The sequence below is a fragment of the Dromiciops gliroides genome, chromosome 2 (genome assembly GCF_019393635.1).
Source record: "Dromiciops gliroides isolate mDroGli1 chromosome 2, mDroGli1.pri, whole genome shotgun sequence".
NCBI classification, from domain to species: domain Eukaryota; kingdom Metazoa; phylum Chordata; class Mammalia; order Microbiotheria; family Microbiotheriidae; genus Dromiciops; species Dromiciops gliroides.
Window position 1 is genome coordinate 237969755 of NC_057862.1, and position 23430 is coordinate 237993184.

Below are 23430 nucleotides of genomic sequence, written 5' to 3' on the forward strand. Positions count from 1 at the left end.
ATCAGTATGTTTGAGTTGTTATAAAAATTAATAAATTCTTAACTTTATTTGAACATACAAGCCAAGAAAATTATTTGCATAGATTGATATATGAAAGGGGATGTGTAACTCTAGTTATAAAGAAATGCTCTCACTTTTGATTAGAGAAATGCAAATTAAAACAACTCTGAGGTACCACCTCACACCTATCATGTTGGCTAATGACAGAAAAGGAAAATGCTAAATGTTGGAGGGAATATGGGAAAATTGGGACACTGATGCAATGTTGGTGGAGTTGTGGAAAGCGATTTGGAACTAAGCCCAAAGGGCAATCAAACTGTGCATACCCTTTGATCCAGCAATACCACTGCTAGGTCAGTATCCCCAAAAGAACATAAGGGAGAAGGACCTATATGTAAAAAAAAACCCAAAAAACATTTATAGCAGTTCTTTTTTGTAGTGGCAACAAATTGGAAATTGAAGAGATGCCTATCAATTGGGAAATGGCTACAGAAGCTGAGGTATATGAATGTAATGGAATACTATTGTGCTATAAGAAATGGTGAGCGGCGTGTTTTTAGCAAAACCTGGACTTACATGAATTGATGCAAAGTGAAATGAGAACCAGAATATTGTACACAGTAAGAGCAACACTGTGTGATGATCAACTATGAATGACTTAGCTCCTCTCAGCTATACAATGATCCGAGACAATTCCAAAGGACTTTCCAAAGGAAAATGCCATCTACATCCAGGGAAAGAACTGATGGACTCAGTGCAGATCGAAGTAAGTTTTCACTTTATTTTTTTGATTTTTCCTTCTGTCTGTTTTTTTCACAAAATGACTAATATGGAAATGTTTTACATGATTGAACATAAATAACATAAAATTGCTTACTGTTTTAGGGAGGGAGAAAATTTGGAACTCAAAATTCTATAAAAATAAATGTTTAAAACTGCCTTTTTTACATATGATTGGAAAAAATAAAATACTATTTAAAGGGAGGAGCATGAAAAATGTTTTATATAAAAAAGGTGTTGCTGAGAAATGTTTGGAAACTTCTGCTCCTTTTTCTACCATTGCCACCATCACTGCAAAAGCAGAAGGAAGCTGCAGCATGAGAGACTGAGGGCCATTCTGAATTTTGGCCAATCTGCTAGTGATAAGCCCCTATGTACTGAGTAGAAACTATACTGCCAAGATCATATCTGAAGATCTCCCAACATGGTAGCACTTTCCAGAGCTTATACTCTATTGGCATAGCCACTGAGAACCCAAGATCACCTCCATGACACAAGGGCTTTATGGAAGGCAACACCAGAAAACCAACATATCCAAAACATAATTAGCTTTCTCCTAAAACCTTTTCTTTCTGATTTTTATATTTCTACCAACAGCAGCATTACAGCCAACATTCAAAACCTGCAATCTTTACCTACCCCACTTCAATCCCTCATTTACAGATTAATCTTCTTCTGCTTCTTTTTTTTGCGGGGCAATGGGGGTTAAGTGACTTGCCCAGGGTCACACAGCTAGTGTCAAGTATCTGATGCCGGATTTGAACTCAGATCCTCCTGAATCCAGGGCCAGTGCTCTATCCACTGCACCACCTAGCTGCCCCCTAAATTAATCTTCTTAATGAATATCTTATCCTGCTTCTCCACCACTCAAAAACTTTTAATGGCTGTTCCATAGTTCCTAACAGATAAGGCCTAAACTTTAAGATTGGCTGTCAAGGCCCCTTACTCCTTGACCTTAACATCCATTTCCTCCTTCAAATAATTTCTTAAATAGGAACTCTGGTTCAAACGAACCAGACTACATTGCATCTTTAAATACACGTTACTTTTTCTGTTTTGGTGTCTTTAACTCGTAGCATTCCAAATAGAATAATCTCCTCACCATTTCAACCTGCTGAATGTTACTTTCTCTTCCCAGGTAGAAGTGATCTCTCCTCCTCAAAATGTTTAGTGTACTTTGTGCCTTTTACACACTTAAACAAGTAATTAAAAATTAATGTAGGGCGGCTAGGTGGCGCAGTGGATAAAGCACCGGCCCTGGATTCAGGAGTACCTGAGTTCAAATCCGGCCTCAGACATTTGACACTTACTAGCTGTGTGACCCTGGGCAAGTCACTTAACCCCCATTGCCCTGCAAAAAAAAAAAAAATAAAATAATGTAGTAGGTCTCCAACTTGATTGTAAGCTCAAAGAAACAAACTGTCTTGCTTATCTTTGCAGTTGCCTAATGTGTTGCACATAACAGATACTTAACAAATGGGAAATGGGGGAAAAAAAGCATGTGTAAGCACTTTATGAGAAAAGTTGAGGCAGCAGGTTAAGTAGTGTGGATGGATAAATTAAAAATCGAGGTCTCAGGGCAGCTAGGTGGCACAGTGGATAGAGCACCAGCCCTGGATTCAGGAGGACCTGAATTCAAACTCAGCCTCAGACACTTAACACTTACTAGCTGTGTGACCCTGAGCAAGTCACTTAACCCCAACTGCCTCACCAAAACAAACAAAAAAACCCTGAGGGCTCCTATGAATAGGAAAGTAGGTAATTTAAAACAGATCAAAGAGGTATTCATTCCTATGAAAGTGGGAAGGACACAATTTCAAACTTCATCAGCCTAAAGGGTTTGCAAATATAACAGAAGAGAGCAAACATTAGGAATGGCACAGGTTAGATCTGTTTCAAGACAGTACTGAACCTAAAATTATGACCTCCCCAAACCCAATGGAATGGACTCTTAACAGCACAAGAGAAATAGGCATCTACGGCTGACAAGAGAATGATATTGCATATTAATGAACTATTAAGTTTCTTATGGATAACAGCTATTCCTTTATCCCCTAGTAGAGTACCTCTCACATAGCAGGCACCTAATAAATATTCTGGAAGAGTATTTCTTGATACATTTAGAGAGATGGTACTTTCCTCACTAATAAGTTTGAGGCAGAAACAACAATTATAAACTGTTTATTTTCACATACCTTACCTATAATTTGTATATATCACCAAATCTTAAATATGCAAAAGCCAGTTTCTGCGATATAAAGCAGAAACATTTTTGCTTTTGAAAGGTTATTTTGACAATAATTAAAATCACAATAGTTAGTAATGCCCCACTTCCAGGAAAAAAAAAATGTTGGTTACTCTAAAAGATATACCCTGAACTATCATTTGGAGAAATAAAAGTTTAGGGAGTGACGTACAACACTACCATAAACTGCTTCTGATAGTACCATCTAGACATTCTTATGGTTATAACCAATAACCACCAGCAAGAAGGTCAACGAAGAGAATTAAGTTTTGGAGTCAGACAGCGTGAGTTGTCCTGGACAACTCACATCAATTCTGTTTCCTCATCTATAACATGTTTGTTGTACTATCTCCTTCCCAAGGTTAGTATGAGAAACTATTCCATAAGCATATATCATAAGAGTTACAGTGATCAGGATTCCTGGAATTTCTAAACTGGTTTTCTCTCACATCCTCCTCCTTTTGAACAGGACAGTAGGGAACAGGAAGGAGTGCCAAGTAGGAAAAGCAGGTGTGGTTTGGACATGGACAGCTTGTTAGGAGAAAGACTAGGCCTGGGAAAAATCCAGACTTTTGGGGAGTTTAGCAGGTCTGATGGAGAAATGAGCTGCTGATAGGAAACATTTGGAAAGACTTCATGGAAGCGACAATTTAACTGGTCTTCAAAGAACAAGTAGGATTTCAGAAAGAGGGCGGGAAGGACATTCCAAACATGAGAACTAGAATGAACCCAAAAGGTAGGAAAGGACAATGTATGTCCAAAGAATAACAACTCTTCTAGGTGGGCTGAAACAGAGTATGAAGAGGAAGTAATATGCAATAATGCTGGAAATGTATTTCAGATTTGAGGCCCTTGAATGCCAGGCTTATATAAAAGCTAGTTAATACAGTAGGGACAGTAGGAAACTAAGGCTAGCAATAGAATTTTAAAAATGGATTTAAGGAAAGAGATTAGCTTTGTGGGAAGACCTCATAGGTCTATCTAAATACTCTAAGAAGGTCATAATGAAGACCTCTACTTAGAATAGTGGCAGTGGAAACAAAGTGGAGGACAGGTTAGCAGAGGTGTTGCAGACATGGAATTGCCAGGACTTGGTTATTGTTTGTACATGAAAGGTGAGGGAAAGGAACAGTAAAAGATAACACCAAGATTCTGACCAAAGGAGAATGAGTTAAACAGTGGTGTCCCAGATAGAAATGATGAAATCAGCTGGTTTAGGACAAAGACAATATCAGTTTTTCAACATGTTGAGTTTGAGGTACCAATGGGACATCCATGTAGAGAGACCTCCTATAGGCAAGCTGCTGAGAGCTTATAGCTAAAAATATACAGTAATCACCTGAAGAGAAGTTGGACTAATCATATTTACCAAGGGAATTGGGAAAAGGAGAATGGGGGGAAAGAGGTTGGAGAACTATCTTTGAGTAGATACCTGGCACAGAGCTGGGTCTTAATATCCACAACTCACAAGTCCCCTCCCTTTTGGGGGAGCTAGAATATCAGAAATATCCATAGTTTTTTGCCCAAGACAACAGGAAAGTACTTCATTTCCACCCATATCCCCTTGCAGGCACTAGGGAGATGTGGTATTCAGTTCCATGCTATTGAGGAGGGAGAATAGGAATATACTATGGTTGATTTTTTAGGAGCCATCTGAAGGAATTCAGAAATTCCCTAAATCAACAGTGTACATAATCATTCCAAACCTCTTTCCCTATATCTTCCAGGGGAAGCAGAGTGATGTAGCAGAAAAAGGGTTGGAACTGGAGTCAGAGTATGTGGGTTCGAATTCTGGCTCTGCTACTTACTACCTGGGTAAACTATGGCAAGTCATCTTCCATCTTTGGGCCCATTTCCCCCGCTGTAAAATGAGAGAGAGTTGAACTAGACTGCCTTGAAGGTCCCCTCCAACTCTCCTTCCATGACCTAAGTTAAGAGATTCTTAGGTTATCTTGTCCAGTTTCCTTGTTTTACAGATGAGAAAAATAAGATGAAGACCTCACAAACAAGTCTCATTGCTCACAGCGTACAATTTGACTTGGTTGTATAGTGTCTTGAGGATAAATTAAGTGTGTGCCCTTCCAAAAGGAAAGAGGTTAGATTATGGCATTTATTCCCATGCTAAGGAAGATAAGTATCATCCCAAACAAGGAGACAAGAAAGAACTAGGCTGTTGGTTTGTTTATTTAAAGATAAAACAAATGAAGCTCATCATCTGATTTTTAAATTAAAAATCTTTTTTAACATGCTACCATAAGTTTTAGAAACTAAGAAAACAATATGGGGCAAAGTGACCAAGTGGAAGTGGGTAGGAGAAGATGGCATCTCAGCCCTAGGGCCAAGGGGGATTCAAGTAAATTTTATATTTGCAGCCCAGTAGGGGGAAAACTCCTGCTAAATGACCAAAAGGAAGAAGGTCACTTAGAATTGAACACCCCCTCCCCCAAAGCAACAAGGCATCTTGAAATCTCAGCTTCCTGGAGAAGTTTTGTCGTCTCATAGGCAGAAGTGTATTCATCCATGTGAAAAGACAGCTGAGGCAGGATGAAAAAAAGTCTTCCTCCAATCAACAGTAACATCCCACATTAGCTGATTCTTCTAAGTCAAATTCACCTTCAGGAGAAGTCAACCCCAAAATGCAATGGGAGGAAGAGACAGTTTCCCAGTTCACATTCAGTGCTTTATTCCTCCTCTGCATCAGATGCTAAGTGTGAAGAGGCCCCAAAGCAATGATTACTCCCACATTCATTCTGTGTGCAAGGGGAAGATGAATGAGGGCCAGAGTCATAGCCTGCATCAGTTTCATTTTGTCAGACCATAAGCTAAAAGCATCCTGTACCCCAATGTGTGCACTTGGGATTCAAGCATATAGCCAGTTCTTCCAAGAATCAACACTCACTCTGATGTCCATTTTTGTTATATACCACCTTGCTTTAGTAACTGTAAAATAGAAAAAAGAAAATGAGTTAAAATCACCTCCCCATTCCTAAACCCTTCTCTTACTTTGAATAAAAGTTGCTCATTTAACTGGTCAGTATATGTACCCAAATATGCACTTCTGGGTCACCCTCCAGTATAATCTTAAACAACTGAATAGTTGACCAATTCTAGTTATTGTAAATTATTCTCTATTCCTGTCCTGGTCCCTGAAGGTGTGTATAAATTAATTCCTCCCTACATGTTATTTTCTCTTCTATAAATTAGAGAGAACATCCACAACATATAGAGTGTGTATGTGCATGTGAGAGGATAAGAGAATTGAAATACTGAATTCTAAGAATGAAAAATACCAATTCTGATTGGCCAAACCTTCTACCTCAGTAAACAGTGCTACTCAGATGGATGGGCTGAGTCTGTTCAAAGTTAGATTGTTGCTTAGCTAAAGGTATATGAGACTGTCCAGTGTGTCATCATCTCTAGGGCTGAAGTAGGACAATATGGTTCTGCCCCTTTTCTATTCCTCTGTAGTGTTATACAAACCAGAGTCCAACTAATCTCCACATTTGTCAGACAAGATACTAAGAAGCTGGATAAATCAGCACCACACACTTCTCAGCTGTCTTACCTCCTGCAGATTTACTGTAATAAGGCAGAAACCTCATATGACTGTCTCCCAGTAGACATGGGCACCAGGTGATGGGACTGTGGCAGAACCACTTCTGGTGCTGAAGACAAGGAACGTGAAGCTCCTTCTGCAAGCACCTCTGTGAACAACAGAATGTATTACTAAAGAAAGAATGAAAAGTTACACATATACCTGAGCCACAAAAAGACTGCAGAAAAGCCAGTAAGGACACCATCCTTAAAAAAAACCAACACACTGAGAATCAGGCCTTTGCAGGTGCTTAAGTAAAAAGAAAACCCCCACCAAAACAAAACAAAAAAAGAGAACCAAACTCTAATCTCTGGAATCATATACAAATGTAAAAGCAGCAGCAGGGCATGATGCATTGGGTTGGGGGCTTGGAGTAAGGTAGACCTGGATTCAAATCCCAACTCTGATATTTACTTGCCGTACAACTTGAGGCAGGACCTTGAATGTCTCTCTAGGCCTCAGTTTCCTCATCTGTAAAATGAGGCAATTGGAATGACATCCCAATTCTAGATCAGTGATTATAAACTGAGTAGAAAAGACAGAAAATCTAGGTAATATATCATTACATTTTTAAAAATGCAAATTGATAACCAGTTGAAAATAAAGCATATGCTAAGAGTGCATGGAGGAAAGCTGCCCAGATCAGCACTATCCGAATCAGAATTGGCTTTTTTAAGGTCACCCAAGATACCACTGAATATCCTCTATTAAAGGATTATGTATGAGTGAAACCTCCACTTAAAAGATTCAGAGGGACACTAAGCAAAGGTAAATACTTCTGCTCTTTTCTCCACTTCCTTAAATCTTTTGCCTTTTTTTGTGGTTAGTAAATTGATATCCACACAATTCCCATGTTTTGTGCTTTAATTATTCATCAAGCCTTATTTGTGGAAACCAAAAGCTTGTTTGTTCATCATAGAACAGAACATGCCTGGCACAATGTGTATGCCCTGAGGATTCCTGCTAGAACTCACCTAAGTGCTGTCTTTTACATAAAAAGGCAGTTAAACCACTCTACACAAAGATTCTCTGCTAATGTTCTTGCAGTTCACACCAACCTCCCACTTCTGTCCTGTACCCATATTCCTAACCCATACCACACAATTTAATATGGTTCAATACCATTTTACCTATGTAAGTATTGCTCTCCCCAACTATTCCGTAAGTGCTTTTGACTAGTCTACTTTTTGTAAACAGAGCCAGGTACTTAATGCTTGTGGGCATGTAGATAAATTTTTCAAGGAGTGGAAAAAATGGCGCTTTTTTTTTTTTTGCGGGGCAATGGGGGTTAAGTGACTTGCCCAGGGTCACACAGCTAGTAAGTGTCAAGTGTCTGAGGCTGGATTTGAACTCAGGTACTCCTGAATCCAGGGCTGGTGCTTTATCCACTGCGCCACCTAGCCACCCCCTAAAAATGGCTTTTTAAGTAAAATTTCTACACAAAAGAGTACTTGATTAAAAAACAATGCTAAGATCAACTTCTTTAGCAGAGTGGCAAAGAATATATCATTTTACATCATAGGAAGCTTGGAAAATGGATGACAAATAGAGAGAAAGCCATATATAAGATTATGTGATAAGCCTTTGAGGAAATGGAAAAAGATTTTCTTTGGACCTAATATAAGAAATCAAGGAATCACATAAAAGGAAAGGGTCTAAGGAAAAGCAATCTTTAAAATATCCAAATAGGGGAGGCAGGAACTTGGCAGATGTGAAAGGACTGTGTCCCTGAAAAGAAGGGAAGGCTGCTACTTCATTTGAAGCATAAGGCTCTAATAAGAAAAATATTTTGTAAGATATAAAGTGCTATATAACTGTCAGATATTATTGATAGTGTTATGACCTAAAACTACATAGAAAATCAAAAAGAGGAAAATCATTGACCACAGAAAGGACTACAACTTCTACACAATGGGCTGATGATGGGAATACTAGCTAGCCTAAAATATAGGAGCATTTAGGGCTATGTGAAATTCACCTCAATTTCCAGCTCAACCCTGAGGAGGTATAGCACTATACCTAGGCTGAAATCAGACTGTCCTCCACAGAAGGATCATGTGTTTTGAGCTATAAAAAGGGGGGGGGGGGGGGGGGGAGGAGATGAAGGTTAAGTGATTTGCCCTCGGGGTCACACAGCTAGTAAGTGTCAAGTGTCCGAGGCCGGATTTGAACTCAGGTCTTCCTGAATCTAGGGCCAGTGCTTTATCCACTGCGCCATCTAGCTGCCCCCTATAAAGAATTTTAAGATCTAGTCCAATACCTACATTTTATGAGTGAGGAAAATGGGGACTCAGAGAGGGCTAGTGATTTGCTACAAGTAAGTGGCAGAGTAAGGATTTAAAGCCAGCTCTTGACTCCAGATCCAGAACTCTTGTCACTGCACCACATTGTCTGTTGGCATGCTGAAGGCAAGAGCTCAAGTTTACAAAGTTTATTTCAAAAGCACATTAATGTGTGAAATCATTCTAGGGCAGGGAAATGAGGAACAATCTATTCCTTTTTTTTTTTTTTTTTGCAGGGCAATGAGGGTTAAGTGACTTGCCCTGGGTCACCCAGCTAATAAGTATCAAGTATCTGAGGCTGAATTTGAACTCAGGTCCTCCTGAATCCAGGGCTGTTGCTTTATCCACTGAGCCACCTAGCTGCCCCTGAAACAATCTATTCTAACCTACAGCATCCTTCTATGCCACCCTCTGAAGAACATGTGTACAACCTAGTATCAGCCTGTTTAACTCTGTTCCTAAACAATATTCATTGAATGCCTAGCCAAAAAAGATAAGAATGGGTCCAGATGCCCAGAACGCAGATCATGCTTCAATGGTTTCCACCCTTGGCATAGGGGAAGCACTGACAGTGGCAGACCTTGTACCAGGCTTAAGAGCTGCATCTGCCCCAAAATCTCACACATCTTAAATATGAACTAAGTACATACTGTTCAGTTGTTTCACAACACCCTCGGATTCACAGAAGAGATTCACTTTGGACACAACTCCATTCAGCCTTTTCTCCCATAAAAGACACAAGAAAATTCATAGTCTTACCTTCCTCTACTCCCAGGATGGTGTTAGTATCTGGTAGGTGCAAGGACTCGACCCCAAGGCTGGGCTGTGAGTTTAAAGACACTAGATTTTTACTATGTACTGAAGCTTCCTCAAGCAAACTGCTACCCATTAGCGGCTCAGCTGAAAAGAGAAAAAAGGCTGTAAGACAAGTTGGAACTACATGTCTCAAGGCTACTGCCATTCCTCATTTCCTCTATTCTCATGTGGAAAGACAAGCTGACCTACTTCATGCATGTCAATCTCATTTTCTTCCAGTCAGTGGAAACAAGGGTGAAAAGCTGAGGAAAAGGATTACTACAAAGGGATTTACCGGCTTGTGGTAAACATATGAAGGATGAGATGTGTTGTCTAGTTATTAACTGACCAGAAGAAAAGTTGTGAAAAAGAATGCCAAATTTAAAAGAGGGCAGAAAGTAGCCCACCCCTAGAGTAAAATGAGAACACTGAGAATAAGGCTTCCTCTAGTAAAAACCTCATGGATTCTAGTCACACAAGCAAAGAATCAGAAAAACAAAATCAACTAGGCTCAGGCAAGGGTCTTGGCTTTTAAATGTTAATGATTTTGCTCCTTCAAACCCACTGCCCTCACCTGTTTGCTCTCGAACTCGATTCCCTGTTGCTCCCATCCTTGAGTGATGTTTCCTCACATGAACATTCCGACTCCCACTCTGAGAGAAGGTTTTCCCACACACTTGGCACTGATGGGGCTTCATGCCTGAAACAGGGACCAGGTAAGGCATGGGAGGCAGTGAAAGGAGGTACATTTTTGACAGTAGGAAAGACTCTAGACCAACGAATTGAGGGCCCAGACAAAAGGGGCTAAATAAAATAGATTCACTTCAATGAAACTCTGGTCAAAGAAGTTACAATATCCATAGGAAAAGTATTGCCTCTAATGAGAGAAAACTTTTTCCCCCGGGGCTATACTTGACTTTTAGTTATTTGGAGATCTTTTCTGGGGTGGAGGGGAAAATCGTCCTTTTTGCCTGTATGCTATAGCATATTTCCATACATTCTGAAAGATGTCTTTAGCAGGGAAGACTAGATCATCTGTACGGAAGGAGCAAATTTACAGGGTGTTAAAGGGAAATTAAGCTCTAGAACAAGAGATAGTTCATTGTTTTATGGTCAGTGAAACTGGTTTTAGACTTCTCTCCTGTGGAAGACGACTGAATAGCACATTTATAATCTTATACTTCCTGGAAGGAAAATGGCCTACAGATGCATTTGTGAGAGGCACACGGTGCTGTGGTCATGGAGAATACTGACTGATAGGCAAGCCCATCACACTGTTCCTTATCAGGAAATACTAACCCTGCAGTTGCTGCTGATCATATCAGGCTCTCTACATTCATATGAGTTGAAAGCATCGCTGTGTACATCCACTAAAAGAATGAGAACATCAGCCCCTAGAGGGCAGGACTCATACCTAACTGGAATTGTATAGCTCCCCATCAAATAAATGCCAACTAATGCTGTTAATCTCACTGAGCAGCTTGGAGCAGATGGTCAGGTTCAAGAATTTCAGCCAAACTTCCTAGAGACAGCTCACGTTTCATCTTGGTTGACAATCAAATCCAAGACATATTAAGAAGCCTTTGTTTACTTCATCATGGCAACACCAAAGACTTAATCCCATTTGTAATAGTTGTTTTTCTGGTAGATTTCCCTCTTAAGCTCCCCCTTTTGATTTTCCACCTGTTTATAGGTTTTTGTACTGCTACATGCGATACAAAAGGTGATCTACCTGAGTGAACCAAGAGATGCTTCCGAAGGCTGGAGTACTCAGCAAAGGAACGGCCACAGCCTTCAGCCTCACACAGGAATGGCTTCTCACCTAGAGAAAAGAAAGGAGAGAAAAGATTCAAACATAGAAAACACACACACCACATTTATACATGTTTCTTTTCCCTAAGCCATTCAGTGTTTCCAGGTGACTTGCTCCATTTTTAACCCTTCCTTCATGCTATTTAGTTTCAACTCAGTCCTCAAAGCTACTCACTTTTCAGTATTTTCTACTAGGGAATTCATTATGACACTATGTAAAGTGATTTTTCCAAACTTCTTAGTTGCCCTAACACTTACTGACCCTAAGCCTCCTTTCAAATTCTTTTTCCTGGACTTCTGTGCTTCTAAATTGCTCTGGTTCTCTTCCTAACAATGACCACTCATTTTATGACTCTTTTGATAGTTCCTCTTCATCCATCTGTTAACTACTATCTTAGCTTTTGTCCTCAGCCTTATTCTGTTCTCTGTCTATACTTTCACTCTTATAGTGTTCACTAGGTGTTCATTTCATGGTCTCAATATGTAGGAAAAAAGGCAACATTATAGTATAGCGGAAAGAGTGCTGGAAAGTCACCAGCTCTATCCCTAAATATCTGTGCCAGTTAACAGCTTTGAATAGCAGGCTCCTCATGTGTTAATAAAGGAATTGGATATGTGAGACACGACTCTGAATCCCATCTTTAACATTTACTGTCTAACACTGGTCATGTCACTTAAACTCTCTGAACCTAAGCTATAAGTCCCTAATTCAGAAAGGGTTGTAAAGATAAAATTTGCTCATGCCTCCAGTGGTAAGCCTCTCCAAACTTAGCTAGACTGGCCCTTTGATGAGACATGAAGCATGCCACCAGGTCCAGCCTTAAAACTTTTTCAATTCAGTAATAAGACTTGCCACCCTGCCTTAGAGACTCCAGAGTAACTTCCATGCCATAGATAAAGCACCAGATTTTTAAGGTGAAACATCCTGTTTTCCTCTAAAATTTTATGATTCAAATCTACACTGGACATTCTGATGTGAATAAATCTGAATAAATCTAAGAGTGAGAAGAGGGAAATGTATGGTGAAGAGCATTTGACGAAAATTAAAAGAGGAAGGGGGAGGCAACTGGGTGGCACAGTGGATAAAGCACCGGCCCTGGATTCAGGAGGACCTGAGTTCAAATCCGGCCCCAGACACTTGACACTTACTAGCTGTGTGACCCTGAGCAAGTCACTTAACCCTCACTGTTCCGCAAAAAAAAAGAAAGAAAGAAAGAAAAAGAAAAAAGGGGGAAAAAAGAAAATTAAAAGAGAAAGAAATGTAAGCAATATTGCCATGAGAAAAATTCAAGAAACCACTTGGACAAAAAAAGGAAAGAGATGAAGCATTTGGGAAATGTCACCAACTTGGCATGCAAGCATGCCATAGTAGTAATAGGAGATTTCAATTATCTGGAGATCTGTTGCAGCTCTCTCCACCAAAAGTAAATTTTTCAAAGGAAGGAAGAAAAGAGAATTGCTGTTTTGAACTGATTCCTAACACCAATGAAATCACAGATCCAGACCAAACCAAACAAAACAAAACATGTGAGGGACTGGGTTAGGCCCAGAGGATGCAAAGATAACAAATTCATAGCTACATCATTATGAAGAGGTGAGGGGGAGGAGAGTAAACATGTACATAAATAGCATACCACATTTGACTTTGTAAATGCTGAGAGATACAAATAGAATGTCTGTGATAACATATTTGTCTATAAAAACAATGACAATAAAAATTAAAACAAAAAACCCACCCTCATTTCCTGCCAAGATGATGGCCTGAATGACTAACAGGTTGTCCAGTTCCTCATCTAATCTAGCAAAATAATAAAGTTCCCACTGAACCAAATAATGATTAAAAAAATCTAATTAGAAACTACAATAACCGAGTTATTCTACCCCCACACGACCTAAGATACCAGCCACAAGCATGGAGGCAACAGGAAAGGTGGACTCTGCCAGCAAGGTGAGTACCACTATGACCAAAAATAGGACACATAAGAGCCTACAAAGCTGTGTCCTGTAAGGGGCTAAAATTCTAGCTATGATGTCTAAAATCTAATGAGTGGTTGCCTTAAATTAGAAGGTTTAGCAAGAGTTTAGACTTTTAAGTATTAAAGTGCATAAGAAGTTGGTGAGGAGAGAGAGAGAGGTAAAAATCTAACTATCCCTAAGAGACCCCGACATCCAACCCGCCAAACCAAGGTCAGGAACCTAAAAGACCAATGCTTCAGCGGCTTCTCCCAGAAGCCTCCTATGAAACCAGAAACAGGGCCATCCACACACACCGCTCTAAGCTAATTGGCTGGTAGCTCTGATTGACAGGGTTCTATAGATGTAACTTCTGGACACCAGGCAACTTCCAGACACTAAGGTCACATGGTTTCCAAGTCATATATTTTCTCCTCATGGCAGAGATTCCCTGTAATATCTCTCCCAGCAGGGGGTGTCATTCCAATTCTCACAGTCCAGAGGCAGCAAGAGAGAGGACTTCCCTGAGAAGGTCCAAGGGAGTTCTAGTGCCCAGTGTGATGCTGACTAGCAAAGTAAGATAGCACTAACTGAAACAGTCTAGCTCCAGGTGCTCCAAATGCTCAGTTCTGAAACACCAGAAAGGGACCTAAAAAGATAGCAGCATTCTAAATCTTGAAATTCCAGGACCCCAGCTTTTTGGCCTGAGGCTTAGAGGTAGTGGCAGCACCTTGTGCTAGTACTATATAGAAGATGGCGGAGGAAAGGCAGTGAGCACTCGAACTCACGACACAATCACTCCAAAAAACACCCAAATAATGTCATGGGACAATTCCTGTAGCAGCAAAATCCACAGAAGAATGTGCTGAGATCATTTTCCAACCAAGGACAGCTTGGAAGGTTGGAAGGAGGGAGTTGCTGTGCTGAGACAGTAGTAGAGCCTAACCCCACAATCATACTGACATAGATCCTGTCCCAGGAAGGCCTCACCAGAGAAAGAGACAGCCCCCCCCCACCCCCGAACAAGCTGCAGTGCCAGTGTCATCTGAAACTAAGTTCACAGTCTGGTGAGAGGGCTGAGCCCTTGGCAGGGGGGAGATTACAGGGGTCTCTGCTGGATCTGAGGCAGAACTTGGGTTTTTCATCCCTGCTGGCAACCAGGAGGTAGGCTTGAGTAGCAGTGGCCCAGGTGGGGGAGGGGCATAGGCTCGGAGGAGCTGACAACCACAACACAGAAAGCTGGCTGATTAGCAAGTTAGTCTGCAATCATCTTACAGACCAGGGAACAGGCCAGGCAAGTGAAGAACCTGCCCCTCCTTAAATCATACCACCTGGGACCCCCTGAAGCTTGGGATACTGCAGCCTGGAAACAGTGCCCCACTTTAAGGAGCTAAAAGTCAAGTAAAAGAAAAGCAAGATGAGCAGACAGAGAAAGGTCAGGACCATAGAAAGTTTCTTTAGTGACAAGGTAGCTTGAGGTACACCCTCAGAGGAGGATGGCAACATCACCATATCGAAAGTTTCCAAGAAAAATACGAATTGGTCTCAGGCCATAGAGATGCTCAAAAAGGACTTTGAAGATAAAGTTAGAGAGGTAGAGGGAAAAATGGAAAGAGAAATGAGGGTGAAGCAGGAAAGACATGAGGGGAAAAAAAGTCAACAGCTTGACTTTTTTTTCAACAGCTTGAAATTCCAGGACCCCAGGAGATGGAGATTATATAAGAGTGAACAGACTGTGGAATGACCACCTCACCCAAAAGTTTAGCAGGAGACAAAGTATGACACAAAGCTTCAGTAGAGGAAATGAAACTGAAGAAATGAGTAAATCAAAGAAAACACTAATAAGTATTAAAATTATTATAAATCTAACTCCCTAACAACTGTAAACAGAGACTCAAAAGAAAAAAAATGGATTTTCCAGCAACATGAATTCCTAGAAGAAATGTACATCAAGAGATAAAAGCTATGGAAAGACTTATATGAACTAATGTATAGTAAAATGAACAGAACCAAGAGAGCACTGTGCACAGTGACAGCAATACTGTTCAATGAAGAACTGCGAATGACTTAACTATTCTCAGCAATACAAGGATCCAAGACAATCCCAAAGGACTAATGATGAAACATACTATCTACCTCCAAAGAAAGAACTGATATTGATAGAACACAGAGTGAAGCATGCTGCTTTTCACTTTTTTTTCCTATTATTCGAGTTTTCTTTTACAAAATGACTAATATGGTAATGCTTTACATAATTGCACATGTATAACCTATATCTGGTTGCTTACTGTCTCAGGGAGGGGAAGAAGGGGAGGAAGGGAAGGAGGGATAAAATTTGGAACTCAAGACCTAAAATGTTTTAAAATGTTTATTTTTTTTAAAAAAAGAGATAAAAGCCATGATTTTTTTTAAAAAAGAAAAAAAGTAAAAACTGCCCATATCTATTTGAACTAGAGGGCAAAGTAAGAATGGAAAGAAAAGTAAAGATGGAAAAAAAAAAATCCAATGATCACCTCATGAAAGTAAGCCCAAAATGAAAAGTCCCAGTAATGTCACAGCCAAGATCCAGAGTTCCCACTTCAAAGAAATTATACTGGCAAGCACGCAGAAAGAAGCAGTCCAAGTTCCAAGGAATTAGTCACAATGTACAAGACCTGAGAGGCACTACTAAAAATGAGAAGAGATTTATAATACAATATTCTAAAAGACAAAAGAGATAAGCCAACAACTGAGAATTGACTCTTCAAAAATTGAGTATAATCCTGGGATGGGGAGGGGCAGTGTAAAAATGGACCTTTAGAGGGCAGCTAAGCGATGCTGTGGATAGAGCACTGGCCCTGGATTGAGGAGGACCTGAGTTCAAATTCGGCCTCAGACATTTGACACTTACTAGCAAGTCACTTAACCCTCACTGCCCTGCAACAACAACAAAAAAAAGGATCTTTAATGGAATAGAGGACTTTCAACTCCTAACTAGAAATGTTGCAATATAATAAGCACAAGAATTCAGGAAAACCTACAAAAGGCTCTTATTTTGCCAAATGAAAGGAGCTGTATGATGATGTAATACCAACATTCTAATAGGGAGAACAAGTATTCCTTCAGAAGTTTAATATCTTCAAAGATAGTTAAATAAAGAAAATAGAGCTCCTAGGGATGGACTGATTCTATTCTGAGGGTCTGATGAAGGGAATGAAAAGGGACGGTAGAAGGAAGAATACACTAAGGAATAGGGGAAAAGGAATAAGTATACAGCTTAGCACATGGTGTTATAATTAATTTTGAATATGCATATGATTTACACCCCCAACTAGTTAAAAGAATTCTTATAATACAAGAATACCATATTTCTCTGTAACACCCCTCAAACACTCTACATAGCCATACCAAATAATTTCCTTAAAGGCCACGCCTTATAACTTCCAATACCTAGCACAATGCCACGTACATTGTAGTCATGCAATAACTGAATTTATTAAGGAATGCTGATAGATGCTAATACTTACTATATTTATAGAGAACACAACTCTAAATATTTTGTTCTGAGGAACTTAATTCCAGGATGGTAATTCTAAACTGCCTTCAGAAAATATCAATTATCTTTTCTGAACTTCCATGCTGGGCCAAAATAGAAGCAAAGGGAGGTTGGTAGGGCAACTATAGTGGCAACAGTGGCCACAATTCAGTTTTTTAAATGCTCCCTAACTTTTCTCTTTTCCAGTGTCACAGATGCAACAGTGACCCTTAAAGGAGAGCCAAAGATGAAAGCAAGTTCTAAGGGGAGAGGAGCAATCTCACTAAGATGATGATGGCATCAGTGGTCAAGGTACAGTGAGAAGATGGTATGTTGGGCCAGATAGCCTAAGATGTCACCCTTTAAGCAAGGAACAAGTCAACCTTTGACCTAATTCTAGCTATCCTGTACTTGGCCTCATCACTTCTCTTCTCTGGGCCTTACTTTCCATGCCTATATGTAACTTCTCCCCTTGTGCCCTCGGGGATATTGTAAGGATCCCATTAAAGTGTATATCCAAGGTGCAATCCATCTACAGAGAAAGAACTGACAGTATCTGAAAACAGACTGAAAATTTTTTTTTTGACAATTCCTTAATCTGAAGTTTTGTTTTTGTCTGTTTTCTCTAACAACCTAACCAATGTAGAGATGCTTTCCATGACTACTCATGTATAATTTATATTGAATTGCATGAGTTCTTGGGATGGGGGGGTGGGAAGGGAGGGAGGAAGAGAAGTTGGAATACAAAGTTTTTTAAAAAATTGATGTCAAAATTTGCTTTTACATGTAATTTGGAAAATTAAATTTTTTAAAAGTGTATATCTGGGGGGCAGCTAGGTGGCACAGTGGATAGAGCACTGGCCCTGGAATCAGGAGGACCTGAGTTCAAATCTGTCTTCAGACAATTTAACACTTACTAGCTGTGTGACCCTGGGCAAGTCACTTAACCTCCACTGCCCCGCCAAAAAAAAAAAAAAAATGTATATCTGGGGGCAGCTAGGTGGCACAGTGGATAAAGCACTGGCCATGGATTTAGGAGGACCCGAGTTCATAGCTGGCCTCAGACATTTGACACTTACTAGCTGTGTGACCCTGGGCCAGTCACTTAATCTTCATTGCCCCACGCAAAAAAAAGAGAGAGAGAGAGAGAAAGAGAGAGAGAGAGAGAGAGAGAGAAGTATATAGTCCTCACATAGCTAATGCAGACATTTGATTTGCATGATCATTCATACATAGTGATGGGTACTGTTTGTTTTGCATTCTCAGTGGTGGGGGAGGAAGAAGGAAAAGGAAGAGAACATGAAACGCTTGCTCAGTGAATTCTGTTGCTTGACTCAAATAGTGCCTATTAGTTTTTTCCAAGCAGCTCCCAATACATCATGACAACATTGCTTTTGTATCCACCACTTGGCCTTGCACAAAGAAAATGCTCAATAAGTATTTACTGAACTGTGCCTAAATATATTCCACTGCCTGAATGGAAGAGGCCCCATAGATGTCAATGGCCTCACTCTCAGGAGCTGACCTGTGGGCCACTAAGAGACAGGTGCACACACCTGTGTGGATTCGAAGGTGGTTCTTCAGATTCCCAGCGGTGGTGAACTGCTTGCCACATCCCAGCTCAGGACACACAAAGGGTTTCTCTCCATTATGAGTTCTCATGTGCACTTTCAGTCTCTGAAGCACATAAAAGCTTTTCCCACAGCCTTCAGCAGGACAAATAAAAGAACGGTCATTCCTGCAAAAAAATAATCAGAGAAGTAATAACCACCCAAAAAAGTTTTTCTCTTGGAACAGTACAATGGAAGTATCCCGGCCTTTCAGTACTTGGTGTGTACTATTTTCCATCTGGCGTTGATGTCTTATGCTACTTTTATGTATGTACATGTCTGTAGTCTCTCTAACATGTAAGCTCCCTGACAATGGAAGTCAGTCTTAGGCAGCTTTGGTACCATTATAGCTCCTATAGCAAAGAGGATTCTAAAGCGAATCACTGTGACTGCCAAACCAACTAATCTTTCCCTTTTTAAAATGGAGCAAGAGAACTGAACCACTTGGTCTCCTACCCTAATGCAATCCAGAGAAAAGGACTAGAAAAAAGACCAAGATTTCCATTCTTATTTAGAAGGAAAAAAGTGGGTTCATCTGCTGAAATCAGGAAATAGAAGCTCTGTTCTCTGCCACTTACTCACTAACAGTTCTCTTTGCCTTTTCTAGTCAGCTAAGGCACTCAAAGTAGAATACTCTGAATTCTATAACCAAGACTTATGTACCATACACAAGGAGGGAAAAATCCCTTCTATTGAAGAGCAAAATATATTTGGCATCAGGAATGATCTAGTTCCCATGCTTTCTTTTAACCTGTATATCATGCTGACCATGTCCATTCAAAATCTTCTATGCTTGCTTGGCCTCAGATGTATTGTCTCAAACTTACTCACCTATGTGTTTTTAGGTGGTACTTAAAATGCGCTGGCCACACAAATGTCCGATCACAGCCCTCAACTGTACACTGGAGCCTCTTTTCCTCTTGAGGAAGGTGAGGAAGGGACCCAGAGTCTTTAGGCTGCCCATCACCTGGACCAAGGTGAACATTTTCCCCTACAACAGGGATACAAATGATAAAACCAGAGAAGAAAGGTAAACATAAAAGGACTTCTCATAGATGTTTTGATCCCTAATGCCCTCCAAATATTACCTCTCTATATGAAGTTTACACTATTACCTAGGAAACCCTTCAAACCACATCTGTCTTTTTTTCCCCACATGTGCATCCAACACCAGAAATAAGAATACCATTCTTCCATCTCTTTCCCAGGACTACTATAAAATAGTAGTACAAAGCAGAGTGCTATACAGTCAGCTTTCTTTCACAGGCTCATACCTAGGTCATTTATCATGATGTCAAACTGATCATGCATAATCTAATGTGTTTTTAAAAACTCAAAGTAAAATCGTGTCTATTTTGTAATGAAAAGATAAAAGGGGAAATAATAAATGATATGTCCAAGAGTAAATGTCTCTACAGGAGCATGAAAAGGCTCAATGGCAACAGAAGGTGTGAAAAGGGTAAAGAAAGGAAGGTATTGCAGTCTGTTTTTTATTAACAGCAGTCAACAATCTTCAATAGCAAAAGCCAAGAATAAGAAGCAATAATAACCCCATTGTAATATACATTGGTCAAATAACATCTTAAATTCTATGTTCAGCTTTAGGTACCAAGTTTTAAGATAAACAATGACAAACTGGAACACACCCAGAGAAAGGTAATCAGGACAGTGATGGATCGAAAAATTATATGAAGAACAGATGAGGAACTAAGAGAAATTGACCTTAAAAACAAAACAGAACTGGGGAGGGGCTCAAGGGCTAAAAGGCAGAAGGCATAGGGAGGTAGATTTCAGTTCAAAATAAAAGAACAACTTTCTAATACTTAGAACTATTCTTTTTTAATGGAAGGAGTTGCCTTACAGGAAAGTGAATTCCTAGCTAGTGGAAGTACTCAAGGAGAGACTAGAAAGAAATAACTCCTACTCTTTCTTAAAATCCTTTGTTTCTTTATTTATGGTGGGTTTGTTTTGTTTTTAGATTTCTGAGTTCCAAATTCTCTCCCTCCTTCCAGTTCCTCCTCTACCCAGAGAAGGCAAGCAATGTGATATCAATTATACATGTGAAATAATACATATTAGCCATCTCATGGAAGGAAGGAGAAGGAAAGAAAAACAAAATGAGAAAATTATACATCAATCTCTACTCTTTGATAATTTGATAGTACATCAATTCTCTCTCTGGAAGTAGATAACATTTTTCATCAAGAGTTCTTCAGAGGGGCAGCTAGGTGGCGCAGTGGATAGAGCACTGGCCCTGGAATCAGGAGGACCTGAGTTCAAATCTGTCTTCAGACACTTAACACTTACTAGCTGTGTGACCCTGGGCAAGTCACTTAACCCCCATCGCCTCACAAAAAAAAAAAAATTATAAATATAAGAGTTCTTCAGAATTGTCTTGGTTCACTAACCATGTTGATCAGAGTAGCTAAGTCTATCATTCTTTTGGGGGGGGGGGAGAGAGGGGGCGGGCAGGTGGGGCAATGAGGGTTAAGTGACTTGCCCAGGGTCACACAGCTAGTAAGTGTCAGGTGTCTGAGGCTGGATTAGAACTCAGGTCCTCCTGAATCCAGGGCTGGTGCTTTATCCACTGCTCCACTTAACTACTCCCTAGGTCTGTCATTCTTAATCATCATCATCATTACAAGATTACTGTTACTGTGTACAATAATTTCCTAGTTCTGTTCACTTTACTTTGGATCAATTCATATAAGTCTTCTCAGAGTTTTCTGAAACCATCACTCATCATTTCTTATAGCACAAGAGTATTACATCACAATCACGTACAACTTGTTCAGCCATTCCCCAATTGATGGACATCCCCTCAATTTCCAATTCTTTGGCAAGACAAAAAGAGCTCCTACAAATATTTTTGTACATACAGGTTCTTTCCCTTTTCTTTTGATCTCTCTGGGACAAAGATCTAGTAATGGTATTGCTGGGTCAAAAGGTATGCATTATAGTTCCCTTTGGGCATAGTTCCAAATTGTTCTCCAGAACAATTGGACCAGTACATAACTCCACCAACAGTGGAGTTCTATACAATCTATTTTCCCACATCCCCTCCAGCATTTGTCATTTCTGATAGTTATAAGGTAGTAGTACCTCAGAGTTGTTTTAATTTGCATTTCTCTAATCAACAATGATTTAGAATTTTTTTTTATGATTGTAGAAAGCTTTGATTTCTTCTGAAAGAAGCCTGTTCAAATCCATTTATCAACTGGGGAATGACTCCTATTTTTATAAGTCTTACTCAGTTACTTCTCTATCTAAGAAATGAGGTCTTTATCAGAGAAACTTGTTGTAAAGTTTTGAAATTACTTTATTGCCTATAGTACTTTTTAGCAAAATGTAGTTTCCCTGATTATTTCTTTTAATTAGGTGTGTGTATATATATATATATATATTTTTGATGGGCAATGAGTGCAAAACTCAATTTTCTACAGAGTACAATGAATAATAACAACATAGATGGCATTAGACATCTAATTCTGATGCTGCAATGAAATTACTAACCAAATTTATGTAAACAAGGAAAAATTAAAACAATAGAGGTCAAAATTAATGGGAATTCTACATTACTATTTTTCACATAGTTTCTTTGTTTGGCAAGAAATTTTTTTTCTGGATAAATGTAAACCATTTCTTCCTCACAGTGATATATAACCATCAAGCCTTCTCACTAACAACTATCTTAATAAGAGTCTGAGCCCACAAAATGTTCTTATACATAGTTCCTAACAGGTAGAACCATATCACTTTTTTTTTTTTAGTGAGGCAATTGGGGTTAAGTGACTTGCCCAGGGTCACACAGCTAGTAAGTGTTAAGTGTCTGAGGCTGGATTTGAACTCAGGTACTCCTGACTCCAGGGCTGGTGCCCTATCCACTGTGCCACCTAGCTGCCCCGAACCATATCACTTTTAATATCAATAGCTCCAAATTTTGGAATTCACTTTGGAGAAAACATTTACTTTACTTTGTAAATAAGCCTACAATGATTAAGGTACTTGTAGAAAAGATTTCTCTCACTCACACACACACACATCTTTCACACTCTCCCTCCCCCCCACCCCCCCAACCCATCTACTCTTGACAAATGCAAGAATTTGACTTTTAAGTCCATTAATATTAACAAGGCAAAACCCCTGTGTGTAGTACACAGGAGTAGAAAACAAAATTCTCACCATTGCTACTGGCTTTGGCACTTTTTGCCAGCTGTGCACGAGTAGCAGCAATCAGACTGTCATGGGCCAACTCTTGAACCCGGATGAACCATGGCATGCTGCTGTCAGCACTATCACTGGAGAGAAAGTCATTCCCAGAATCCTCTGCTTCATCCTGAACAAATACTAAGTGCTCAGCTGAGGAGCCCAGGCCTGGAAAAAAACCAAAAGTATGAGAAGCACAGTGAGGTCAAACAGAAACTTCTCTTTTTTATATCAAGACACATTCTCATATTCGGGTAATAAGAATATCTTGCCTTTAAAAAGCTCCAGTGCTTCAGATGCATTTTTTTTTTGGAGTTTGTAAAACTGCTGTTTATTTTATCTTGGCATTACAATGTCCAAACAACTCCAGGTCCATGTCTTGTGGTAAAACGGGTCAGGTTTGGGGCCATTCTATTTTAGGTAGTTGTCTTCTCCAAGGAAGGTAGAGTAATTGCCAGGGACTTTTCCCTTGCCACCATTAAGCTCCAACCCAACATCTATGACCCCTAAACTTCTCAAACTCACAAAGTTACCTCCAAGCCTGGACTTATCTACCTGGGGACAACCCCTCATTCACTTAGAGGCAGCCCACACCCAGGATCAGCCTTGCTAAGGTATGTGTTTTAGCTACTATAGGC

At 39.9% G+C, this 23430-nt stretch overlaps 1 protein-coding gene across 1 annotated transcript in view; it reads right to left on the reverse strand.

Moving 5' to 3' along the window:
* Nucleotides 1–890: 890 nt before the first annotated feature.
* The window catches only part of ZNF410 (zinc finger protein 410), a 38185-nt gene continuing 15645 nt past the window's right edge, over nucleotides 891–23430 (reverse strand). The window contains exons 5-12 of the mRNA XM_043986654.1: nucleotides 22769–22960; nucleotides 19418–19577; nucleotides 18533–18714; nucleotides 11430–11519; nucleotides 10272–10397; nucleotides 9662–9802; nucleotides 6591–6729; nucleotides 891–5965 (exon numbers count right to left, since the gene is read on the reverse strand). Coding sequence (XP_043842589.1) covers nucleotides 6602–6729; nucleotides 9662–9802; nucleotides 10272–10397; nucleotides 11430–11519; nucleotides 18533–18714; nucleotides 19418–19577; nucleotides 22769–22960 — 1019 coding nt within the window. The 3' untranslated portion in view covers nucleotides 891–5965; nucleotides 6591–6601. The remainder of the gene's footprint in view (nucleotides 5966–6590; nucleotides 6730–9661; nucleotides 9803–10271; nucleotides 10398–11429; nucleotides 11520–18532; nucleotides 18715–19417; nucleotides 19578–22768; nucleotides 22961–23430) is intronic.